The sequence below is a fragment of the Rattus norvegicus genome, chromosome 8 (genome assembly GCF_036323735.1).
Source record: "Rattus norvegicus strain BN/NHsdMcwi chromosome 8, GRCr8, whole genome shotgun sequence".
NCBI classification, from domain to species: Eukaryota; Metazoa; Chordata; class Mammalia; order Rodentia; family Muridae; genus Rattus; species Rattus norvegicus.
Window position 1 is genome coordinate 63588553 of NC_086026.1, and position 23093 is coordinate 63611645.

General features: G+C 46.4%; 1 protein-coding gene across 1 annotated transcript in view; it reads left to right on the forward strand.

The window, feature by feature from the left end:
• Positions 1-23093, forward strand: part of Gldn (gliomedin) — a 44077-nt gene that overhangs the window by 13283 nt on the left and 7701 nt on the right. Inside the window, exons 2-5 of the mRNA NM_181382.3 lie at positions 6568-6619; positions 13939-13956; positions 14272-14379; positions 22045-22191. Coding sequence (NP_852047.2) covers positions 6568-6619; positions 13939-13956; positions 14272-14379; positions 22045-22191 — 325 coding nt within the window. The remainder of the gene's footprint in view (positions 1-6567; positions 6620-13938; positions 13957-14271; positions 14380-22044; positions 22192-23093) is intronic.

Consider the following 23093-nt stretch of genomic DNA (forward strand, 5'->3'; position numbering starts at 1 on the left):
AGAAGGCTATGAAGTTATTAAACTAGGCAAGAAAAGACTTGTTTGTGGTCAGGATGGTAGCATTAGAGTGGATAGGAAAATCTACAGTCTAGAGCTCCTGAAAGGAACTTAGAGGCTAGACAGAAGGAAAAGGAGTCACTTCTCCAAATCTAGTCAGGGGTCTGAGGGCATCAAAGACAAAGGAGAAAGGACAGAAGTGGACTGGTTCAGAGACAGAAGGACACGGGGCATGCTTGCCGACTGAGTGCGGCCTGCAATAGTCTGTATAAGAACGTGTCCAGGGAAAGGAGAAAACCTTAATTCTGGGGAGAACTCTCTTTTTCCATGAGAAAGATCTTTACAAATCTGAAAATTATCTCAGAGGGAGGGGACATGACTGACAGGCATGTGTCCCAGGTTCGATCCTCAGCACCCACCACACAAAAGGTTAAATGTCTGAATGACCCAAACCTCCACTAAGAACATAAGCACTGGGATCGGACAAAGCCTGCATCCTGACTACCAAGCTAGCTGTGTGACCTTCAGCAGGTCCTTCGGTCTCCAAAGCCACGGTCCTCAACTGTGGGTGATGACCCCTTTGGAGGTCAAATGATCCTTACACAGGGGTCACATATCAGATATCCTGCCCATCAGATGTTTACATTATGATTCATAACAGTAGCAAAATTACAGCTGTGAAGTAGCCACAAAATAATTTTATGTTTGGGAGTCACCACAACATGAAGAACCACACATTAAAGGGTCACCATTAGGAAAGTTGAGAACCACTGCTCTGAAGGCAGTAACAGAAATATATAACCTGGAAGTTAACAGAAGGAGTCAATTACATAAGCCGTGCAAGGACCATAGGTACAGCCTGGAACTCACAGTGTGTCTTTATTTTGTCTCTTTATTTAAAAGGAAAATAAGTTTTAGCTTCACCTTCTTCAGTGTTCCCCCTTTAAGTAGATATGTTTCTGTCTTATACTGGTTCTCTCAGGAGTTTCTTTTTCTTCATTTTACAAAATTGGGCTGAGTAAGAATTCTAGATTGAAATTTGTGTGTGGAGGGGTACAGTGTGCACATAGGTTGGGAACAGCGTGCTTGCGAAACAAGTGCAGGGCAGTGGATTCACCTCCTCCCCTCCCACCCCGTACAACAGCGACACAAAACAACAAACAAAAGTGGAGTCTTGCTTGCATTAAAAAAAAACATTTATTTATTTTATGTATATGAGAACACTGTACAGTGTCTTCAGACACACCAGAAGAGGGCATCAGATCCCATTACAGATGGTTGTGAGCCACCAGGTGGTTGCTGGGAATTGAACTCAGGACCTCTGGGAAAGCAGTCAATGCTCTTAACCACTCCAGCTCCCCAGCACCCGACCCCCGAGACCCCCCCCCCCGAATGCTTACATTTCCCTGGCGCACACAAGCAGACATAGGGCCATAGCACCTGCGGATTGAGACAGGAAGTTTGTGACTTCAAAACCAGTCTGGGTACTAGAGAAAGACTGTGTCATTTCATAAAGAAATAAAGTCCTCAGTATGGGCAAAAGACTGTGCTTCTTGGTGTGACTCCCCGAACTCCAGCAGCACCGATGTTACTTCCTGTAAGGAAAGCATGGTGTACACGGTGAGGGATACCTTCCTTCCCCAGTTAAGCAAGTATTTCTTGAGTTCTCTAGTATCAGCACACAGCTATTCCAAGTCCCTATCAGTCCCATGCTGTGAAGCTGACAGCCATCTACAGAGTTCACTGTAAACAGAACTGGCTTGAGAGGAAGAGGGTTCCCCTGGGTTCTTGGGGATCCCAAGCAAAATGAAAGACAAGATGACCAGAGCAGGCTCACTTGCCTGGGCCCCAGTGGTTCTCTTACCCCAATGGTCTCAGCACCAGCTGGGACCTACACCTCAGAGCTGCACTGTGAGCCTTAGGCCAGCTCCAAGACATCAAATTTGAATTTCCAGAGCTTATTATCAATATGGAAAACAGTCCACAAGCTAAGAGACTTCATATCAAAAAACTTTCACAGTCTCAATCTTAAAACACCTCTACCACAGTTTTAAAACATAAAGAAATATTCTAAACCCCCTCACTCTTTTGAGTGTGTGTGCACGCATGTGCATGTTTGCATGTGTGCGTATGTGCATATGCGCGTGTGTGTGTGTGTGTGTGTGCGTGCGTCTGTCTCCCCCCTAAAGTGGCCTGAACTTGCACCCCTCCCTTCCACCTCCCGCCTGCAGATGACAGGCAAGCACCACCACACACAGCTACGCGTTCTCTCCGAAGGGGAGACACTCTTTATACTTGCTTATCTACAGCTGCTTTGTTTAATTTCGTGGGCTCCCGCAGCCAAGGTCAGAGTACTTTGTATTTGTGTTTAAGGTTAGGTTTGGGGAGGAAGACTAAGGAGGGCTTCAGTTGCAGTTAGGTGCCTTCCAGGTGGCTGGCCTTGAGGATCTTTTTTCTTTTTTAATTTTTAAATAAAGGCAAACTGCACGTTCCTTTCGGAATTGCAAATTTTCTTCACACCGTGACCACGTGGAAGAGACAGCCTTTCTTGGCTGAGTCCAGATTATCTGACCACAACTTCAGACCTCTGGGTAGTCTTTCATCATCTGTGGTTTGAGCCACCAGTAGGAAACATCCTCAGAGCCTTTTGTCTCCAGCCCAAGGAATCTGATAATGGCAGGCCAGTTTTCAGATGCTGGGAGCCTTTGTTAGGTCATTCACTTGCTTATCATAATAATTTACACAATTAAGAACAGGCCTAGGGAACGGTCACTGTCCAGGAGACATAGGACTAAGCTATGTTTATCAGGTTTTTTATCTTTGTGGTTGAGGCAGAATCTGATGTAGGCCAGACTGTTGGGATTAGGATGTGCTCCAGTCTGGTTTTGTACAGCTCTGGGAATGGATCCCAGGGTTCTTGCAAAGTAGGCAAGCACTGTACCAACTGAGCTGCATCCCCAGCCCCACCCTCCCACTGGCATTGATACACTGTTACACTGACCAAAGAGAAGGCATACATGGGAAACTTCAGGGGTTCCCCGACAGCGCCCATCGTTGTGTTGTGTGGCTATTATCTACTTTTCTTACTACGACAAAGCCACTTCTCCAGAAAGGATATCCTGACCCATCACGTTGTTTTTGACATAACAGGTCATCAATATGAAGCCTGGTATATTGAGGACGTTTGCCTCATCTTGCTATGCAAACCGTGTTGCAATGAAAATGCCAGTCCAGAAACCCATGTATACTTTTCCTACCAGGAGCATGGGGTGACTAACATAAACAGCGTAGCATTGGTAAATAGTAAGTGCTTCCAAAATAAAACAAAAACCAGCTGAGGCCACCAGGGTATCGTGGTCCTTTCACCTAGGAGTTAGGGAAACCCTGATTGGAGCCTTCAGTGGGGCCAACAAAAAGCCATGGTGAGACAGCATGACAGGCCCAGGGCAGTGAGGAGTGTGGCAGTGCCAGGTTATGGCCTCAGGAGTTGGGGCAGGAATGGGACTGGGACAGGGATGTAGACAGAGCCTGCCTGACACCCCCAGGGCAATGGCTTCAAAGGCCTCTTCCGCTTCTATACCCTCAAGTCCTAAATCAAAACCTAAGAAGCCTTCTATATCAATATGACTCTTGATCTTGATCATCTAGACTTTTGATTCTTAATTTTTAGATTTCTATCGAAATTCTTAATCATTGTGATAGCAGTGTGTGTGTGTGTGTGTGTGTGTGTGTGTGTGTGTGGTGTCACTTCTGGCTTTATGAGCACACATTTTCATACAGAATGTTTCATTTCAAATATAGTTTTATGGTGCCTAAGTTATTAAGAGACTATTTCTGAGAAGATTAAAGTAATTTCCTATAAAACATGTAAATTGACACTCAGCTTATAAATGAGGCCAACAGGTCAGGAAATGAACACTCCCTCCCCACAGTTTCCAGCTGTGTCTGCCCCAGACCAGTAATGAGTGTCAGGAAGAAAGACTCATTTTCCCTATTGATGCTCGGCTGTGGCAAACAGCTTCAGCTGTGATCCCCCAGGCAACAGATGAATCATTGTGAAGTCTTTTCTGGTCCGCTCAATGGGCAATTATATATTTTTTAAAGACAATAAATTTTGTCACGGTGCAGCTGATTACATTCATTTATAGAAGTAACTAAAATGCAGCAAGTCCGTGGGGGGAGGGGCTGGTCATGTTAAGATAATTATCAAAGCCATTAGAGAGTACAGTGGACCTGGAGTTGAGCCTCCGTCCCCGAGCAGGCCGGGTGCCCCGAGTAGACGGGGGCATTATTAGAAATGAGCGCTACCCAATACGCTTCCGTTCAGAGCGCTCTTGGGCGGCGGAGGTGCCTGAGACATGCACAAGGCATTCGTTAGTTTCTAGACCTTATCCTACAGTAGAATACATCACCCCCACCCCCAGCTCCTCAGGGGATTCATTCTATGTCCCTCCGTAAATACCAAACTCACAAGATGCTCAAATCCCTTTAAATAGTTTAAGTTTAAATAATGTAGCAGTTGAATGTACCCTATGCACATCCACTTGTCTACTTTAAGTCACCTCTGGATTGCCTAATAATGCCTAATACAGTGTAAATGCTGTGTACACAATAGGGGTATCATTCAGGGAACGGCAAAAGAGGCCGGCACACGTTCAGTGCAAGCACGAATCTGTTCAGCCTGTCGTTGGCTGAATCTATGAGCACAGATAAGAGGAACCCACTCGTATTTCTCGCACAGCTCAGTTTTGCTACATTTGTGTGAATGTGTGATGTGCACTCCCTTAACTCACAAATCTCTTTCTGTGTCACTCAACAAACATCGTTGGCACAAAAAGTAAAATGAAATGCAGGATGAGTTTCCCTCTGGATCCCCTAACAAACGGACCCATCCAACACAAGTAACTAAATCACCTTTTCTTCAAGCCAGATACGATCTTTTAAAAGAGATTTGGGAATTTTTTCCCCTTACTTTTAATTTTGCATATCTGTATGTGTCTGCGTGCATGCATGCACCCGAGTCCAGAGGCCTCCCGAGCCAGAAGATTATTTTGGATACCCTGGGTCTGGAATTGCAGGCAGTAAGTGTGGGAACTGAACTTCAGTCCTCCATAGGGCAGCAAATGCTAGTAATCTCCGAGCCTTCTTTCCAGACCAAAACACTGACAGTAACTGAACAGAAGGCACAGTCGATCCGTGAAGAAAAGACTTCATGACGTGTTGAGCTTAGTACAGTTTCTTCCACCCGGTCTCCCACCTCCATCTCATGTGATGTCCCCCCACAACACCACACACACACACACACACACACACACACACACACACACACACACACATGCACACACACACACACACACGCACACATGCACACACACACACACACACACGCACACACAGTTTCTTAAACACCAGTGTAGAATCATACTAAAGCTTTTGTCCATGCACCGTTCCTTGCCTTATATAAACAAAAGCATGTCCACCGCTCTACTTCTACCTGTGGACCTGAGATTATCACACTCGGTTCTGGGGAGCAAAGCACAGACCAATAGGACAGCAGTGCGTGGAAGGGTGGACATCAGGCTTAGCCCTTGTGGCAGTAACTGTGACCAGCCGACGGTGTCAGTGAGGAACTCAGCCATCGAGAACTTTCCCAGGCGCTAGGGGCTGAGGTAGCTCAGCCTTCCAGGCAGGTTGATGAATTACTAGCATGTTGAAGGCTTGAATACCTCCTCAGTGCTTCCCTACCTGGTCAGGGAGGATGTGCTCGGTATTCAGGCTCTCACAGCAAGCTTTTCAGATTCGGGAGTCTGCCCATTATCATAGGAAAACTGAATTCTATAGGAATCCCCTCTGTCTTCTCAGAAGCTGAAGGGAACTACTCGGATCCAATATCCATGGCTCTTTCAAAGGTTTCTTTGCAGTTCGATGCTATCCTAAGGACTGACTGTAGGCCCTCATGCATACAGGCAAGTACTCTACCATAGACCTGTATCCTTAGCTCTTTAACGTCAGATATAGGGTCTCTATACATTGACCACCGGCCTTGAACTCACTCTGTAGCCCAAAGCCTCGAACCTGCCGTCCTTTGCCTCAGCCTCTGGAATGGCTGGGATTACTGGCCTGTGCCACCATGCCTGGCTCTTCAGAGTTTTGTGAGCATTAGTTTGGTTTTTGGTATTAAATATGGTTACATAATTTCTCCAGTTTCCCTATTCCAAGCCTCCCATGTACCCCTCCCTACTCTCTTTTACGGCTTTTATCTTCATGGTTATTACACAACCTATACGTATAAGTGCATATACACATACATGTGCATAAGTGCACTCGGCTCAGATTCTATAACGTTACTTGCATGCATAGTTTAGGGCTCACCATTTGGAATTCGATGACCATGGGAGGACCTTTCCTCCCGCTCCCAGCATCCCCTGACCGTTTGTTTCCTCGGGCATAAGCCTATTGCCCTGAAGTTACCTAGCAGATTTTCCAAGCTGCTTTCTGCTTCACCTGAAGAAAGTTCATCTCCCAAGCCCGCTGTCTACTGTTTGCCATTAATCACCTCTCTCTTCACAGATCCGGGTGATGATAGACCTGTGCAACAGCACCCAGGGCATCTGCCTTACAGGTAGGTCTGTGCCACTCCCCGGAGGGCCGGGTGCAACACTGGGCTCACCAAAGAGTCAGGGCCCAAAAGCACACCTAGGGGCACTCTGTGACAAAAATGCACCGTCTTTCTTTTGACCAGATGTTTTTCATAGAAATAAAACCAACTGTAATGTGATTATGAGAGTATTATTTTCTGGTATTGTCACAGAAATGTAGTCATGGAAAATAACTAGGACTTGAGAAATTAGAAATGTATGTGACCCTAAGTGAGGGCCAAGGCTGTTTCTCTTCACCCGCTGGTTTTAAAGGGGAAAATGAAGAAGGGAAAAAGAAGTACCCAGTAGAGCTCCCTCTGCTGAGAAGCTCCTCTCTGCACCAGGTAGAATTATTCCACCGTCTCAAATGTGCAGCATAGACAGTGCCGGATGAATGCGCTTTGTGATCATGAACTAAGGTCTTCCTGTTTCTATTCAGTATCTCTGTGTCTGTGTATGATATGAGGGTAGGGCATGTGTGGGCCATGACTCGCATGTTGGAGGGGAGAGAGGGGTTAGAGGACAACTGTATAGAGTTGGTTCTGTCCTTCTGCCTGTATGAGGGTCCAAGGATCAAATTCAGGACATCGGGCTTGCACAGCAGACACATCGTCTGCCGAGCCACTTTTAGGGAGTATCTCTTGTGCTAGGTGGACTTACAGGCTGGCCGTACACCCTACTCCCATTTCTCAGTGGCTCGGGGACACATGAAAAGAACTAGCCAGGAGGTATAATGGGTCAAGTAATGACTAATACAAGGAGGAATGCCTGGGGGTTTTGTGGTCATTTGGTTTGTTTTGTTTTGAAGAAGGAGGTTGGTTTTGTTTGTTTTCAAGATAGGATCTTGCTATGTAGCCCAGTTGAACTTCAAATGTATGAAGCCTCTTTCCCCAGCTTTCCTGGGTACTGGGTTTACAGATACATATGTGCCCAGTAATGGATGAGGGCCTGACAGAAGCCTGCCCCTCACCTTAGAGTCAGGCCCCGTGAAGGTGAGGGCAAGGGAGAAGCCAGATTCAGAGCCGTCACTCTCCCTGTACCTAAGCCAAGGGGTGCTCTGACCTTTCCATAGAGCCTGACTATGGATGTTCTATTACTCGTCCTCCTGAGAAGGTCGGCATCCTGAGGAGAGAGGGAAATTAACAATGTTCTCATTAAAACCGTAGGAATGAGGTGAGCAAACACTTCCTTGGACTCTAAAGATGCCCACGAGACCTAGAGGACAAACGCTTACGCTAGGACGCTGAGGTTGCTGTCCCTAGGGGCTGCTGTGAACTCTTCAGCACCTTACAGGGTAAAGAAGTTTCTCAGTCAGTACCTGGATGCCAGGAACCTGGCCAATTGCTACAGCATTTGCCTCAGTTTCTCTCCTCACTCGGGAGTGAGTTTGTCCAAAAGATGAACTTGTGGCTTAAGAATTGGAGCCTCCAAGCCAAGGCTAACTCTCACCCCTTATTTTGGCCTCAGAAAGGCCGTAATCCTGTGGCTTCTTGGGAAATGCTAATTGAATTACTTACGCAGCATTAGGCCCTCACAGGAAATGAAATGTCTTCAGAAAGCCCATCCTTTGTCCAGAAACTCTAGTGGTGTAAGCGCCTCCCTCCCATCTGTGGAAGTCCCTCTTCAGAGCTCCCGCATGTGAGGTAATGAGCGCTGCAGAAGCGCTCAGAGGGATGGAGTGACAGGCACAAAAGCCTTGAGAGGCATAGAAAAAGCTTCTTTCTGGTTTTTATAGAGACCCGAGAGGCAGGCGCCCGGCGAATGCGCAGGATGGAGCTGTTGAGACCACTTAGAGGAGGGAGACGAACACGGATGGGGAACCGTGGAAATGGGTTGAGTAGGTCTTTCTTACCTCAGGACACGCTTTCAAAAACCAACACCCTCTTCTCCCATGAAATTGAATCTCCTTTTACACAGAAGCTCTTCAATTAAAAACTTAAGTATGAAAAAGTGTTAGTGGCAGAGCACGTGGGCACTTTGGGACAGACCACACTGTCTACAGTGGGGGTGGGGACAGACAATGAGCTTCCGTCCACAGGCTAGTGTGGATTCCGGGCAGGAGCGCCATCTAGGTAGAGCTAACCTCACGCCCCAGAGAAAGGCCTAATTTCATAGTAGATTCATATTTTTACAAACTTTTTTTTAAGTATATGGAAGTTGGAGAGCACGTCTTCCAACATGGAGAAAAGCCGGACCCCAAGGAGCCCTTGCTGGGGAGGAGAGAGAATGCCCAGGTTTTCTCAGGCCTAGAGCTCTCTCCCTTAGCTCTCTCTAAAACAGCAGCCCCGAGCCTCACTCTCTCAGGTGTTTCAGGTGTTGATGCCTTCCTTCTTTTAAATCAGTCTTGGGAAAAGTGCTTCCTCTGTGATCACTGCTGTGGATCGGTGAACAGGGAGATGTTGCCAGGAGTTGCAGACAGGCAAGGACAGGTCCTTCTTCCATTTGCTTTGAATTTGTTGTGGGTGGAACCAGGTAGCCCAGAAGCTGCAGAATTATCCTTCGCCAGTGCCCAATCTTGAAGCTATACTTATTTACTACCGTTTCCCCATTAACTGCAAAGCCTGTATTTCTTGCCTCCAATAAGAGTCTTCTGTTTCTGCTAGTTGAAACCCACTACCTGAGAAGAAACAACAGTATGGCATGTTTTGAATCATTGTATGGCTAGAGGTCTATAGTTTGCCAGTACAGGTTAGGTCAGACTTTGATTCACAGACAGTAAAACTTCCTCGGCCTAATGTACCAAAAGTTCTCACTTTCCAGCACCCAGTGATGCTCGAATAACACTCCCAGTACCGCCTCCTCTGATTATCCAGAGCACCACGCTGCGGCTACCTCAAACCTGTCATCTCAGTGCAGCCAGCAGGCGCTCAGGCTCATGGAGAGAGTGCTTGCATGGCTCTGAAACCTTCCAGGCCAAGGCTAGATGTATTCTACTTCCCAACAGAAGCCCCACGCTGCAAGGACTCCCACATTCGGGGGACCCTTTTAAGGATGTGTGACTAAATATTCTTCTAGAAAGCTGTCACCTCATATTGGATCTGTCATCATGTACATCGTTCACCAGGGGTACCCAGTAAAAATGCAGGTTCCAGGCCTCCCTCTCAACCCGGAATGAGCTAAACTCTCCAGAGGGCACCCAGATATTTAATTTTAAGAAGCATGGTGGGCAAGTCTCTGGATACAAACAAAACTGTGGTCAGTGGAGCTCAGGGAACTGTAATAGAAACATTTCATTAGAAGACCATGAAGAGCTAGCTAACATCGTAAACACACAGCGCCTGAGGACTTCTCACTGAAGTTCACCTCTGACACGATTGCTGAACTCTCCCGGAAGTTCCTGATGCCCATTTGACATGATCAACATGTATCTTACAGAGAGTCCCTCCATCCTCTGTGCCCACTTGTAACACATCCTGCAGAGAAGCTGATTAACTGAGGTCTTCTGACTCCTGTCACCATCAACCCTTTTCAGTGTGTGCATGTGCTCACGTGTGCTCTCTGCTGGTCAAGACGCAGTACTGACTCAAGCCTTTTCAGCAAATTACTATAAACTTTCAAAATTGATTTTTTTTTTCTTTTGAAACAGAGTTTCTCTGTAGCTCTGGCTATCCTGGAAGCAGGCTGACCTGGAAGTCACAGAGATTCACCCACCGCTGCCTCCGAGTGCTGGGATTAAAGGAGCGCACCATGAAAATAAAATAAACATATTGTGGTCATAGTTCCCTTTCCTCATCTCCTCCCAGTTCCTCCCTACCTCCCTACCCATCCAAGTCCAACTCTATGCTTTCTTTCTCTCTTTAGAAAACAAACAGGAAAAAAAACAATTCAAAAAAGAAAGAAGGAAGAAAAAGCATAACAAACACACACAAACCCAAAACACATTAAAAGCAAAATCAGAAACCATAATATAAAAGCTAAAAGCCAATAATGTTTTTAAATGCTCAAACGAAGCTATAGGAGACATCAATACCAACAACAACAAAAATCTCCCGGAACTTGCCGAGTTCATTCTGTGTTAGCCTTCTACTCTCGGGCGTGGGGCCTGTCCTTAAGGGTGGTTTGTATACTTGACCCTCAGTTGAAGGAAACTGGTTTTTGTTTTGCCTTCGGTCGTCAATCGGAAATAGCTTGTTGGTAGTGGGAGGAGCCCACGTCCGCTTGACACCTTCAGCACTGGCACCCGTCTGGCTTGCCCGTCTGGCTTGCCCCTGTGCTGGCTCTGTGCGCGTTACCACAGTCTCTGGGAGCACGTGCGTGTCAGTCCTGCGGTGTCTGAGGGCAGTGTTTTCCTGGAGTCTTACAACCCCTGGCTCTTAGACTCTTTCTGCCTTCTCTCCCTGAGCCCTGAGGGGAGAGAGTTAATGAAGACATTTTATGATTGCACATTTAAAGGTCTTTGACTCTCCGCACATTGTCCAGTTGTGAATCTTTATATTAGTTCCCATCTGCTGTGGGAGGAAACTCTGATGACGGCTGAGCAAGGCATTGATCTACGAATATGGCAGAATGTTGCAAGCAGCCATTTTACCGATGTGTTCCTTTAACTTATCGCCTGATTTTCTCCCAAGTGGAGCAAGTGTCTCTATAGTGGGATGTAGAGTCCTTTGGGTATTTGTGAAGGAGTGGTTGAGCTGGATCCTGAGGTAGATCTGTTCCCAGCTCCCTGAGGTATCTCCACTCGGATTCTCACAGTGGCTGTGCAGGTTTGCACTCCCACCAGCAGTGCGTACGTGCTCCCATTTCTGTGAATCCTCACCAGCATGGGCTGTCATTTGTTGCATTGATCTTGGCCGTTCTTACTGGCGTAAGATGAAATCTCAAAGTACTTTTAACCTGAATTTCCCTGGTGACTAAGGATGGTAAACACTTAGGTATTTCCCAGCCATTTTGTTACATCTTTGGCCTGCTTCCCTGTCCAAATGTCAGTGAACTTTGTCAATTCAGAACCCTTTCAGTTTCATAAGGTCCCATGTAGTAGCTGTTGTTTCTAGCGCCTGTGTTAACTGTGGGTGTCCCGTTCGGAAAAGTCTTTTTCCTGTGCCAATTCGTTCGAGGTTATCCCGCCACTTCCTGCTGTAGCAGATCAGTCTGTCTAGCCTTATGTGGAGGTCCTTGGTCCATTTAGAGATGAGTTTTGTCCAGGGCGATGAATAGCAATCGATTTACATGCTTCCACATGCAGACGTCCAGATTGACCAGCACCATTTGTTAAAGATGCTGTCTTTTTTCCAATGTGTATTTCTGGCTTTGTCCATAGATGTGTAGACTGATGTCTGGGTCCTCAGTCCAATTCCACTGATCAATGTGTTTGTTTTATGCTAACACCATGCTGTTTTTATTACTATACTGTCTTAGTACAGCCTGGAACCAGGAATGGTGATCCTTCCAACAGTTCTTTTACCATTCAGGATTGTTTCGCCTGTCCTGTTTACTTTGTGTTTCCATGGGAGATTTAATGGTAACACTATCAAATTCTGGGAAAAACTGTTGGGATTTTGAAAGGGAGTGCTTTGGATCTGTGGGTTGCTTTTGGTAGGATGGCCATGTTCACTGTTAATCCTATACTAAGCGATCCATGAGCATGGGAGATGTTTTCATCTTCTGATATCTTCTTCAGTTTCTTAAGGTTTTTATTATAGTCTTTCAGTCACTTGGTTAGTTATGCCCTGAAAAGAAAATTGAGCTATTGTGAAAGACCCGAAATCCCTGAAAATCCCTGCACTTCGAAAGTGCTTGCAGACACAACTCTTCCGAGAATCCTATGTCCCTAGACTCTATTCATCAGTGTCCTAGAGTCTATTTATCTAAATCCCCCCCACTTACTTCCAACTGGACACGGAGTCTTCCTTATTCCATGAAGATACTCTGAATTTCTAGCTTTTTCCGCAACTCGACTGTCAAATTTACCCACAACTGTGCCCAACTTTCACCTTAAAGGTCTGCATTTTTTCTCCCCCACCACGCTCCTCTCTGCTTCTCTGTGCACCCCATCTGTCCCTGTCTAATTAATTTAGCTCTATTCATCTTCCAGCTACAGAGAACATCTCAGACTTACACCAATGTCCCAGCAACACACTCCACTCAGGAACCTGTCTCTCAGAGACGGTGCCCTGGGATTCAGGGGCTTCTACCTGTGCAGCCCGTTCACTGCCTTGTCTACCCACACAAGCATGGGCAGTTCTTTTATTCTTTCTCCCACCCTGAGCCTTAATAGTTCCCTCCTGACCAAGTTCAGACCTTGGCTTCTCTCTGTCCCTTGCATAAAGTATTGGGCTCATATATACTGACTTCTTAGTCCCACTGTTTTTCTAGGACCACAGTCCAAAGGTTGCCTTCTTAGGAACTCTTCTCAGTTTTCAGTGTGGCCAGAAACTTCTCCAGTAACCTGGGGCTTATTTCTTTATCTAGCCCTCTCTATTGCTCTGTGGTTTTAAAGGCTCTACCGTCCTCACATAGACTATGAACACAGCAGACACCAGTACTGAGATTTCTTAGTGGAGTTTGGTGTTCATGATATATGTTTGGAAATGCTTGCTGCTGAGCGGTCAAAGCCTCAAGCTGGGAATGATGTATTAGCTAAAGAAACACAAGGAACTCGGTTTTCTCACATTACAGCCTCGCTGGCTAGCCAACAGTAAGATATGCCTATTTCTGGAAGCAAAAGCATTTGCTCAGTACTGTGTAAATGATTCATCCAAACTACTTAGGTCCTCAGACCATTTCACACTAAAGAATGTATTTGTCACCTGACCTGAACTCTCAGGCTTTCTCAGGCTATTTTGTGCAACAAAATACAGGTTCATAAAGCCACCGTGGGCTAGGGTTACTCCTCTAGTGTCCTAGAGGAGACACATTGGCTGGGGATGGTGTGTGTGTGCATGTGGGGGGGGGGAGTGCCCTTGAAGGTGTTCTAGTGACAGTCAGTGTTCTGCTCTGAAGTGACAGAACCCCCGTGTGCTGGCACCTGCCCTTCAACAGGCTGCATGGGAATTTGTGTTTCCATCGACCCTAGAGAATTAGTTTGATCTTTTCTAAGGTAATTGATGTATGACTCTATATTGAAACCAGCTCAAAAATTATATTAGACCTGTTGAAATATAATTAAAAATGGTTTGATTAGCAAATGAGTCTTTGCTGAGTTGCTTTTCCCCTAGGGGGAAACACAATAAGCTATAAATAATAAACAATGCTAGATGGTTTCCTTAGCAGGTAACAGATGTTTAAGTAGGGAAGGGGTTTGTGGTATGGGTTTCTCATTCTACCTCCTGTGGCTTTACCATCTAATTTCTCTCTTCTGTTGTAGGACCACCGGGCCCACCAGGTAAGTGCCCATTTTGTATTTTCCTAGTTCAAGGGGTAGCTATGGTGGCTTGGGCCCAGGATCCAAGGCCCAGAGTCCTTGGTGGTGGAGGGGTGGAGGGCAGCCACATCCTGCCTACATCCATGTCCTTTTATGTGGCTCTAACTTAACCCCACCCCATACGCCAGACCCTCCACCTGTCCCTGTTTTAAAAGGAGGTCAGGAAAAGGCAGGAAGATGTGGAAAATGGCATAGATGCTGGCTGTCTCATTAGCTAAAGGGATCACATCGCCTTCAGTGAAAATGTTAACTCTTCCCATTCGATGCTTGACACAGGACCTCCAGGAGCTGGTGGGTTACCAGGCCACAATGGATCAGATGGACAGCCTGGTCTCCAGGGCCCAAAAGGAGAAAAAGGAGCAGTTGGGAAGAGAGGAAAAATGGGTAACTAGGCAGTTCTGCCAATTAATCCCTGTGTTTCTCTTCTCCATGACTGTGTTCAGATGGCTAGCAGTGGGAAGTAGTGTGGAGACAGAACCCTCCATTTTCTGCATGGGGTGCTAACATAACTCCCACCTTGAAGCTGTTGTGTTGAGATGCTAGGCATCTTCTTTTCTGTCTAAACGTTTACGTCAGAGCAGAGGGGACAGCATCCTAGCTACGAACTTCTCTGTCTGCAGCTGGAGATGCATGGGAGCAGGCTGTGACCGCCAATCTCTCACACTTCTGTTCAGTCAAAGCTCAGTCTCCCCTTTGCTTCCCATTGCTACCTTCCCTCCAGCAGCTTGCTGTGTTTAGTTGACCTTCAAAGGTCTGATGTTGGCCTTTGTGGAGGATTTTCCTGACTAGCAGAAGAGCTCCCACCGCTGGAGTAGAAAGGCAACACTCAGGGTGGGCGCTTAACTTAGGGTCCTCTCTTAAGGACGCTCACAAAGGGATTCCGTTGTCTCTGAGGAAGTTTCTCTGGGCTGTTGTATGTGAGTAAAGGGTAAGGTAGAATCCTCTGAAGAAAACTGGCATGTGGCATGGTGGGGACTTGCAGACCCTGGCAGGAGAGACTTTGAGCTTTTTTTCTCTATCAGGTTCTCTAGGTATAGCTTCTTAGCTCCACAGCTCTGGGCTAGGAGAGGTATGAGGAGCTTCGTTCAAATAGCACAGCTCCCCCTAGTAGCACCACAGGCAGTCCCTCTCCTAGCACCTCTCCCCAGAGCTATCTGAACAGGAGCTGGTGGAGAGAGAGAGAGAGAGAGAGAGAGAGAGAGAGAGAGAGAGAGAGATATGCTGGGCACCTCTGTCCCTCAGCGAGCCTACCTACTTGTGTTCCCAGAGGCCACACTACACATGACAATGGGTACACACTACCCAAGTCAACTCAGACCTCACCAGGCCAGCAATTACAACTGGAATCACAGAGCAGAAATAATGCTAACTGCCAATGCTCATCGGCATGGAATGATGATGGGCTTCAGGAATGTGCAGCCACTTGGTTTATCCTGGGAAGGCATCAAACTTGTGATCAAGGCTAGAAAATTAATATTCTGGTGGCAGACTTGGGGTGGGGAGCACCGTGTTAGAAGTGAATATGGAGCATCTAGAAAGGGAACACTTTCCTAAAGATTTGGGACAGAGCCCTGGTCTTGAGGACATGTAATTAAGCAGCCATGGCCTCATGTGACCACAAGGAGAGAAGTTTCCATCAATGTATAGAAAACATGCTTATGTGACAGGTGCTGGTCTAGACACTGGTTCAAAGGTAACAAAGCCAATTAGCCTTTGCAGACAAAGTTTCCCTTCTTCCCTCTGAACAGTCACTGAAACACACTGAGCAGGACACCCATCAAAAGAAAAGACATTACCATTCCTCACAGGCAGGCAGTCACAGCCCAGTCCCTCAGAAACCTGTATACCCCCTTTTCCTACAAGGAAAAGGGCCGTCAGTGACGGCCATGGAGAATGAATTGATCCGGGATAGAACTTAGCTTGCATGAAGATCCCATTTAGAGTTTGAATGAGCCCAAGGGGTAGTTATGATCTTGTAAGGAAAGTGGATATGGTACGTCTACCATGGCTGTCTGTTTTATGAGCAGAATGTAGTCAACACCATTTATTCTGACTGAAAGATGGCTCTGTACCTCATGACAGACAACACTACTAGAAGGGAAAGCTTGACTTCCCTGGACAGTTCTGAACAAACAGGACCCTGGGTAGACAATGGCTTCTGCGGTAGAACTAAACAGAAACAATAGTCAAGAGAGAGGGTATTAGCATCTCATAACTAAGATAAGGGCAGGTCCAGTGAAGGAATTGTGGAGAAAGAATAGAAGCCCTGGGTTTGCAGGTCTGAAGCCACCCTCGGGTATTTCTGGGGACCCAAACCAGAAGGGAATAAGCAAGGAGCTAACGGCCGTCAAAGCAGGACTAAGGGTGGGTAGGAGCTGGTACAAGTTCTTGAATTCGTTTGGTTTTGGCCACTGTGATGGAATAGCTGATAGATGTAGGGGAGAAAAGGTTGAATGTTGCTTGCATGGTAGAGTTTCCCATGCACGGCAGCTGGCTATGTTTCAGGACCGCTGTAAGGCAGAGCCTCATGGCTCGTGGCAGAAGGGCGTGGCACACAAGATCTCCTTACTGGGAAATACGGAGTAGCACAGGAAACAAGGAGAAACAAAACGCCCTTCCAGGGTCTGGCCTTAGTGATCATTTCCTCCATCCAAGCCGTACCTGCCAGTCCCCTAATAGTTCCAGCCACTCTGTGCTGAATCTATCAGGGGGTGAAGCCCTCATGGTCCGATCACCTCTCTCTCTCTCTCTGGGTGGGGGAACCAAGCCTCTTGGGGACATGTCATATCTAAACCACATGATCACGTGATCTATAGAGATGCCTGACCCAATGAAGCAGAACTTAAGATTATAACCTAAATATTTCCAGAAGAATCAACACCCTTCACACCTTCCAATTTCAGAAACATGAGAACAAAACTAGACCTGGAGTCCAGAGGCCTGGTGTGGGCCCTGGCTCCACACTGACCAGTGTGAACCCTTAAATAGGTTACATGCTCACTGTGTTCCAATTTCCCTATTTATTAGATAGGGATGGTAATCTTACTAATCTCACAGTGTTTGGGGATGATGAGCTAATATGTATGAAATACTAGGGCCAGACACATAAATTCTATATTAGTATTTTCCAGAATTTTCCTCCCATTTTCTGTAAGACAAGATCTCTAGCTCAGGCTGGTATCAACCTTCTTACGTAGTTGAGGATGACCTTGAATTCTTGGCCCCCTGCCTCCCTCCTAGGTATTGGAATTACAGAGATGTACCAAGCGTATTCAATGTATTGCTGGAGATCAAACCCAGGGCCTTGCGCATGCTGGTCAAGCACTCTGCCAGCTGAGCTATATCCCCAGTGGCTAGCGTCATTTATTCCTTCCAGAGGTGGAAGAGAAACCTGGTCTCAGTTAAAAATCCTCCCTTCACTCTGTCATATCCAACTTCTAAACCATCTAATTTAAATTTTGTTTTACTTGTAATATGTATTTCATAACACTTTAAAATCATATCTATAGTTAAACCACATATACTATTAATATACTTTAAATTTACATAATTATATTATGGACACGTAGTATGGAATTTCAATATATTTAAACAAGACATAATGGTCAGATTAGTGCTACCGTCATATTAATTAAAACACACACACACACAAAGAGAGAGAGAGAGAGAGAGAAAGAGAGAGAGAGAGAGAGAGAGAGAGAGAGAGAGAGAGAAACATCTTCCTGAAAGCAGGAAAATCAGGATTTCAAAGTCATAGACACACAGTGAGTTCAAGGACAGCCTGGATTACTTGAGACTCTGTCTCAAAAAACCTACACAATTTCTTTGTGTTGGGAACATCTCAAGTCATCTCCATGAGCTATTTTCAATAATTCAGACCAGTTCATCAGCCACTGATCCCCTCAGTTTGTTCCTGTAGGGTAAGTTATCCCTCTGTCCATTTCACTCCATACAGATCTGACTCCCTTCCCACTGCCCCCAAACCTGTCTGGGTTTTAGCAAACACTACTCCACGTTCTGAGCTCTTGGGATCAGCCTTATCTCCATATCTAAGTGAGAGCAGGACGTATTGTCTCTCTGAACCTGATTTATTTCCCTTTCTGTGGTGTCCTTTCCAAAAAGGAAGCTACGTGGAAATGGCCTGCATGAGGCTGAAAAGCCCATTCTAGTTTTGGAGTTGAGGCTGGAGACTTGAGTGTTGTTGCCAGTTAGGTTTTGGCATCTTCTATGAAGTCTGAGGTTCCAGGCCTCAGAACCAAGTGGCTTTGGGTTTTTTCTTCCCATCTGTCTCAAATTTTCTCAGTAAGAGTTAATATTACAAGAAAGAAAGAAAGAAAGAAAGAAAGAAAGAAAGAAAGAAAGAAAGAAAGAAAGAAAGAATGGAAGGAAGGAAGGAAGGAAGGAAGGAAGGAGGAAAAGAAAAGGAAAGGAAAGGGAAGGAAAACAGGGTTAACATTATAATATCTGCTCTAAAAATCAAACCTTCATGTTAAGAAAACCAAAGGCACGGCCCTCCCGCCAGTGTGCGGCTGGAGATCGGGGTTTGCATGGCGCCCTCTCCTTTGTGCCCACTCTGATGTGAAGACAAGGAAGCTGACTCCAACCTGGAGCTATCACAGGCTTAATGGAACCGTCTGCTTTGAGTGGGCCACCCCAGAAGAAAACAAGAGAGCCATTTCTCCCCCAGGAGTTAGGCAGGAATAATATGACGTTTCTTCTCTAGCAGATGTAACCCAATGCCAGTAGAGAGTCACATGTTGCAGTGGCGCTGTGCAGGACTGGCAGGCTAACCTGGGTGTGGGCAGAAGATGCTGTACACACAGTGAACGTGGCTGGGTGGTGCCCATGGGTGGCCACAGTCAATTACCAACAGAGGACGCTTTGTCACACGCGATGGCTAAAGCCCAAGCAGGCACAACCGTGTAGTCCTGTGCTCCCAGCTGGAGTGACGGGGCGGACAGAAGGTTCCTTTCCGAGAGCTTGCTGGCCAGCTAGTCCAGATGAAGCAGCAAGCTTCAGGCTCAGTAAAGAGACGCTAGCTCAGGAAGCAAGATGGGGCCCGTGATGTGGCTTAGCAGTACAAGTCTGATGACCTGAGTTAAAGCTCAGGACCCACACAGTGGAAGAAAAAACTGACTGCAGATTGTCCTCTGAGCTCCACATGAGCACACCACACACTATGCCCAACACACATGATAAACCTTTTCTTTTCTTTCCAAGACGGGGTCTCTCTATATAGTCATGTCTGGAACTCACTATGTAGACCAGGCTGGACTCAAAGGGAAAGAGTTGCCAGCTTCAGCCTTCTGAGTGCTGGGATTAAAGGTGTGTGTCATCCTGGCCAGTGTTGTTTTGTTTAATTAAAAACAATAAGGTGAAGAGTGATGGAAGATACTTGATGTCAGCACGTGGCCTTCACACACACACACACACACACACACACACACACACACACATACACTCATGCTCAAACACACCACATGCACCACACACTCACAACACACACACACACTCACACACAAGCACACGCATACATATTCACACACACTATACTCACACACATACCACACACCCACACACATCCACACCACACTTCACACTCACACACATACATACATACACACCACATACCATACACACCACACACACACACACACACATACACACACGAATGCTGTTTTAGAATAACTATGGTGGAACGCAGCAGCATGTTTGGCAGGAGGTAGGGTGGTCCAGAGAGCGGGCAGGAGATTTGGCTCAGATGGTAGATCACTCACGAGGCGTACGCAAAGCCCTGAGGAGAGTCTGAAGCCCCAGATAAAACAGCTGTGAAAGTGCACACTGGACTCCTGGGTGGAGGCAGGAGGATCACTGTGAGTTTGAGGGTAGCTGTGTAGGGCTGTATAGTGAAATCTTAAAAACAAAGCAAAGAAACAAACTGGAGGAAAAACTTTGCCATTCCTGAGAGTGACTAATCAGGAGGAATTAGTCAACGAATGGAACACAGTGGGAGGGGCAGATGAGCCACACTTTGATGGGGACTACAGAGCTGGCAGTAGGTATAGGATGCAGAAGGTTCCACATCACCTTTATGATTACATGGTTATGGTCAGCGAGAATACAAGAAGGCTTGTGATAACAGATGCGTCTGGCTCTCCCCTGATGCCTGCAACCTCGATTTAAGTAACATCACAATTAAACATTATCTTCAGGGAGTTCTTAGCAAAATGAACAGTTATTTCTTAGCAAAATGAAGTTATTTCTTATATATGGTTCATTTGTATATGGTCCATTCCTAACAGTGACTTTGTGCACCACTCTCTCCTCTCAGAACCCCAGGATACTCGTGTACTTGTAACTTCCAAGGCGCTTGATTTTATAGATTCCTTGACACTTTCTACATGAACCATCAGGCCAGCTGCATATTAAGATAGCTTGGCTGCTCTTCCAGAGGTCCTGAGTTCAATTCCCAGCAACCACATGGTGGCTCACAACCAGACTATAATCTATGGTCTGGTGCCCTCTTCTGGCCTGTAGTTGTATACATGCAGGCAGAAAGCTGTATGATGTATACATAATAAATAAATAAATTTTAAAAAAAAAAGGAGTTGTAAATTTGGGGCTGGAGAGATGGCTCAGCGGTTAAGAGCACCCAACTGCTCTTCCAGAGGTTATGAGTTCAATTCCCAGCGACCACATGGTGGCTCACAACCATCTGTGAGGAGATCCGATGCCCTCTTCTGGTGTATCTGAAGACAGCTACAGTGTTGTGTACTTATATATAATGAATAAATAAATCTTTAAAAAAAAAAAGATTTAACAAAAAAAAAAAAAAGAAACAAAAAAAAGATAGCTTGGATGTCCACTTCCAGATCAGCGAGCCTTCTTTTTCTCTAGAATATCATGCTCTCTATATCCTGACAAGTGTGAACACCTTTGCCTTGTTCCTGATATTAGGGGAAATGCACGCAGTCTTTCACTGAAAAAGACAATGCCGCCTCTCGGTCTCTCCCACTCTCTTGTGGAACGAGGTTTCCTTTTTATTCCTTGTTTGATGAGGATTTCACTGAGAATGCATGTTGAACACCATCGAATGCCTTTTTGCTCCATTGAGACATGCTTTTCCTTGTTTGTTAATATCCTGAATTACATGTACTGAATGCCTCAGCTATTAGAGACTATGGAATCCAGCAGTTACCTTCAGAACACGGTTAGAGTAACCTGAATTATGGTCGCTTACTTTTGGCTACAATTTAACATCCTGAATAATTTTCTTGAAAGCTGAATTCCCGTTTCATGTTGCCTGGGGTATTGAGCGGAGCATTGGAAAGATTGTCCAATGGCAAATAGCACTGGGGCTAGACTAATCCCAGGGAAGATGGCTGTGGACACACAAGTAAAGCAATAAACCAAACAAGCCTGGAAGGATCAGACTGGTTTGTAGTCAGTGGTAACCATCACAAGTTGGCCTTACTCTACACGTGTTTTCTGATTGTTTCCAGCCATTGCAACAAAATGGCTGATGGATGCAACTTAAGGAGCAGAAGGTTCACTTTGGCTGCAGTAGAGGGTACAGTCCTTTATAGCAGAGGGGAGACTGCAAGGAATTGAGGCAGCCAGTCATCTGCCCTTGAGTGTTGGCTTAGCAGCATCAGTTACAACCACCATTTCAACTTTGCTCAAAGGGCAGAGTGACTGCCCAGTCCACCACTCATTATATTGTAAGAAACTAAGAGCACAGATGACAATGGCTGTAGTTACTGTCCTCTCAAGGACACGCACACCGTCCGTGGGGGATGGTGCATTACTCAAACTGTCATTGCCCCTCTCTTGCTTCACTCTTCAATTTAGTGGCTTAGCCAGATTCCTTAAAAGAAGCTCCCAGGGCCCCCTGGAGATGCCATCCCATAACGAGTGTATGACAGCATCCGTGGAAGGGTGGAAAGGGTTTCGTGGTTGGTTTGCAAAGCAGCTCTGCAAAAGTACAACCACTACGAAGAGTGAGGCAGAATTGTGTACACCAGTTAACGTGACTTTGTTTTCTCACAGGGTTACCCGGAGCCACAGGAAATCCAGGGGAAAAGGGAGAGAAGGGAGATGCTGGTGAACTGGGCCTACCTGGAAATGAGGGACCACCAGGACAGAAAGGAGACAAAGGAGACAAAGGAGATGTGTCCAATGACGTGCTTTTGACAGGTAGGCTGGGGTCCTCTTGCACTAGGGCACAGAGGTCTGCCTCATCCAACCCATGGGCTGCTCTGGTGACTTCTCACCTCTCTGGGCCTCAGCTCTGCAGTAGGTTCTAGAATTCCTTCCCTCCTTGTTTGTTTGAGACAGTCTTCTGTACCGCAGGCTAACCTGGAACTCTCTGTGTAGCAAAGGCTGACTGACCTTACCCAACCCTCCTGCCTCCACCTCCCAAGTGTTGCAACTACAGCTGTAGACCACCGTGCTCAGCATGGTGGTCTGCATTTTCAAACCTGGGCCTGTTTCTCCATGTAGGCAAGTCTGAAGCTGGTATCCAGCGTGAGTAATTTAAGGCATTTACCTTGTTTGGAGGGGTGTGGTAGCTCCCGCCTGCAGTCCCAGGCATGGGGAGGCTAAAGCTTCAAGCTTGCTTCAAGTTTGATTACGTGGTCAGACCAAGGTCACACCGTGAACAAAAGCAGAGTCCAATGAGGCTCACGGTTGGTCTGCTACTCATCAATGCTTCTCCTACCTGGCTGTTAAGGAGGAGGGTTTCAAATGGCAGATGACCAATCTCCCCAGCGGCACTCTGAGTGTCTCTGGGATTGGATAGTAATCAAGGTCTGTAGAAGATGAGGGTTTAGCTCAGTAATAAAGTGTTCAGCTAGCTTGCAAGAACTGCTGGGTTAAATTCTCTAGCACAAGGAGAGTGGGAAGGACAGAGGGGAGGGAGAAGAGGGAGGTGAGGAAGAAGTAGAGGAAGAGAAGGAGGGGGAGGGGAAGAAGAGTTCCTTTGCACTTTTAGGAAGTCAGAATTGGGACCCTCTGGCACTGCAGTGACATAGGCCTGGCTCTGTTCAGAGCTCTGAGACCTGAGATCCTGCTCTGTCCACTGGTGACCTTAAGTAACC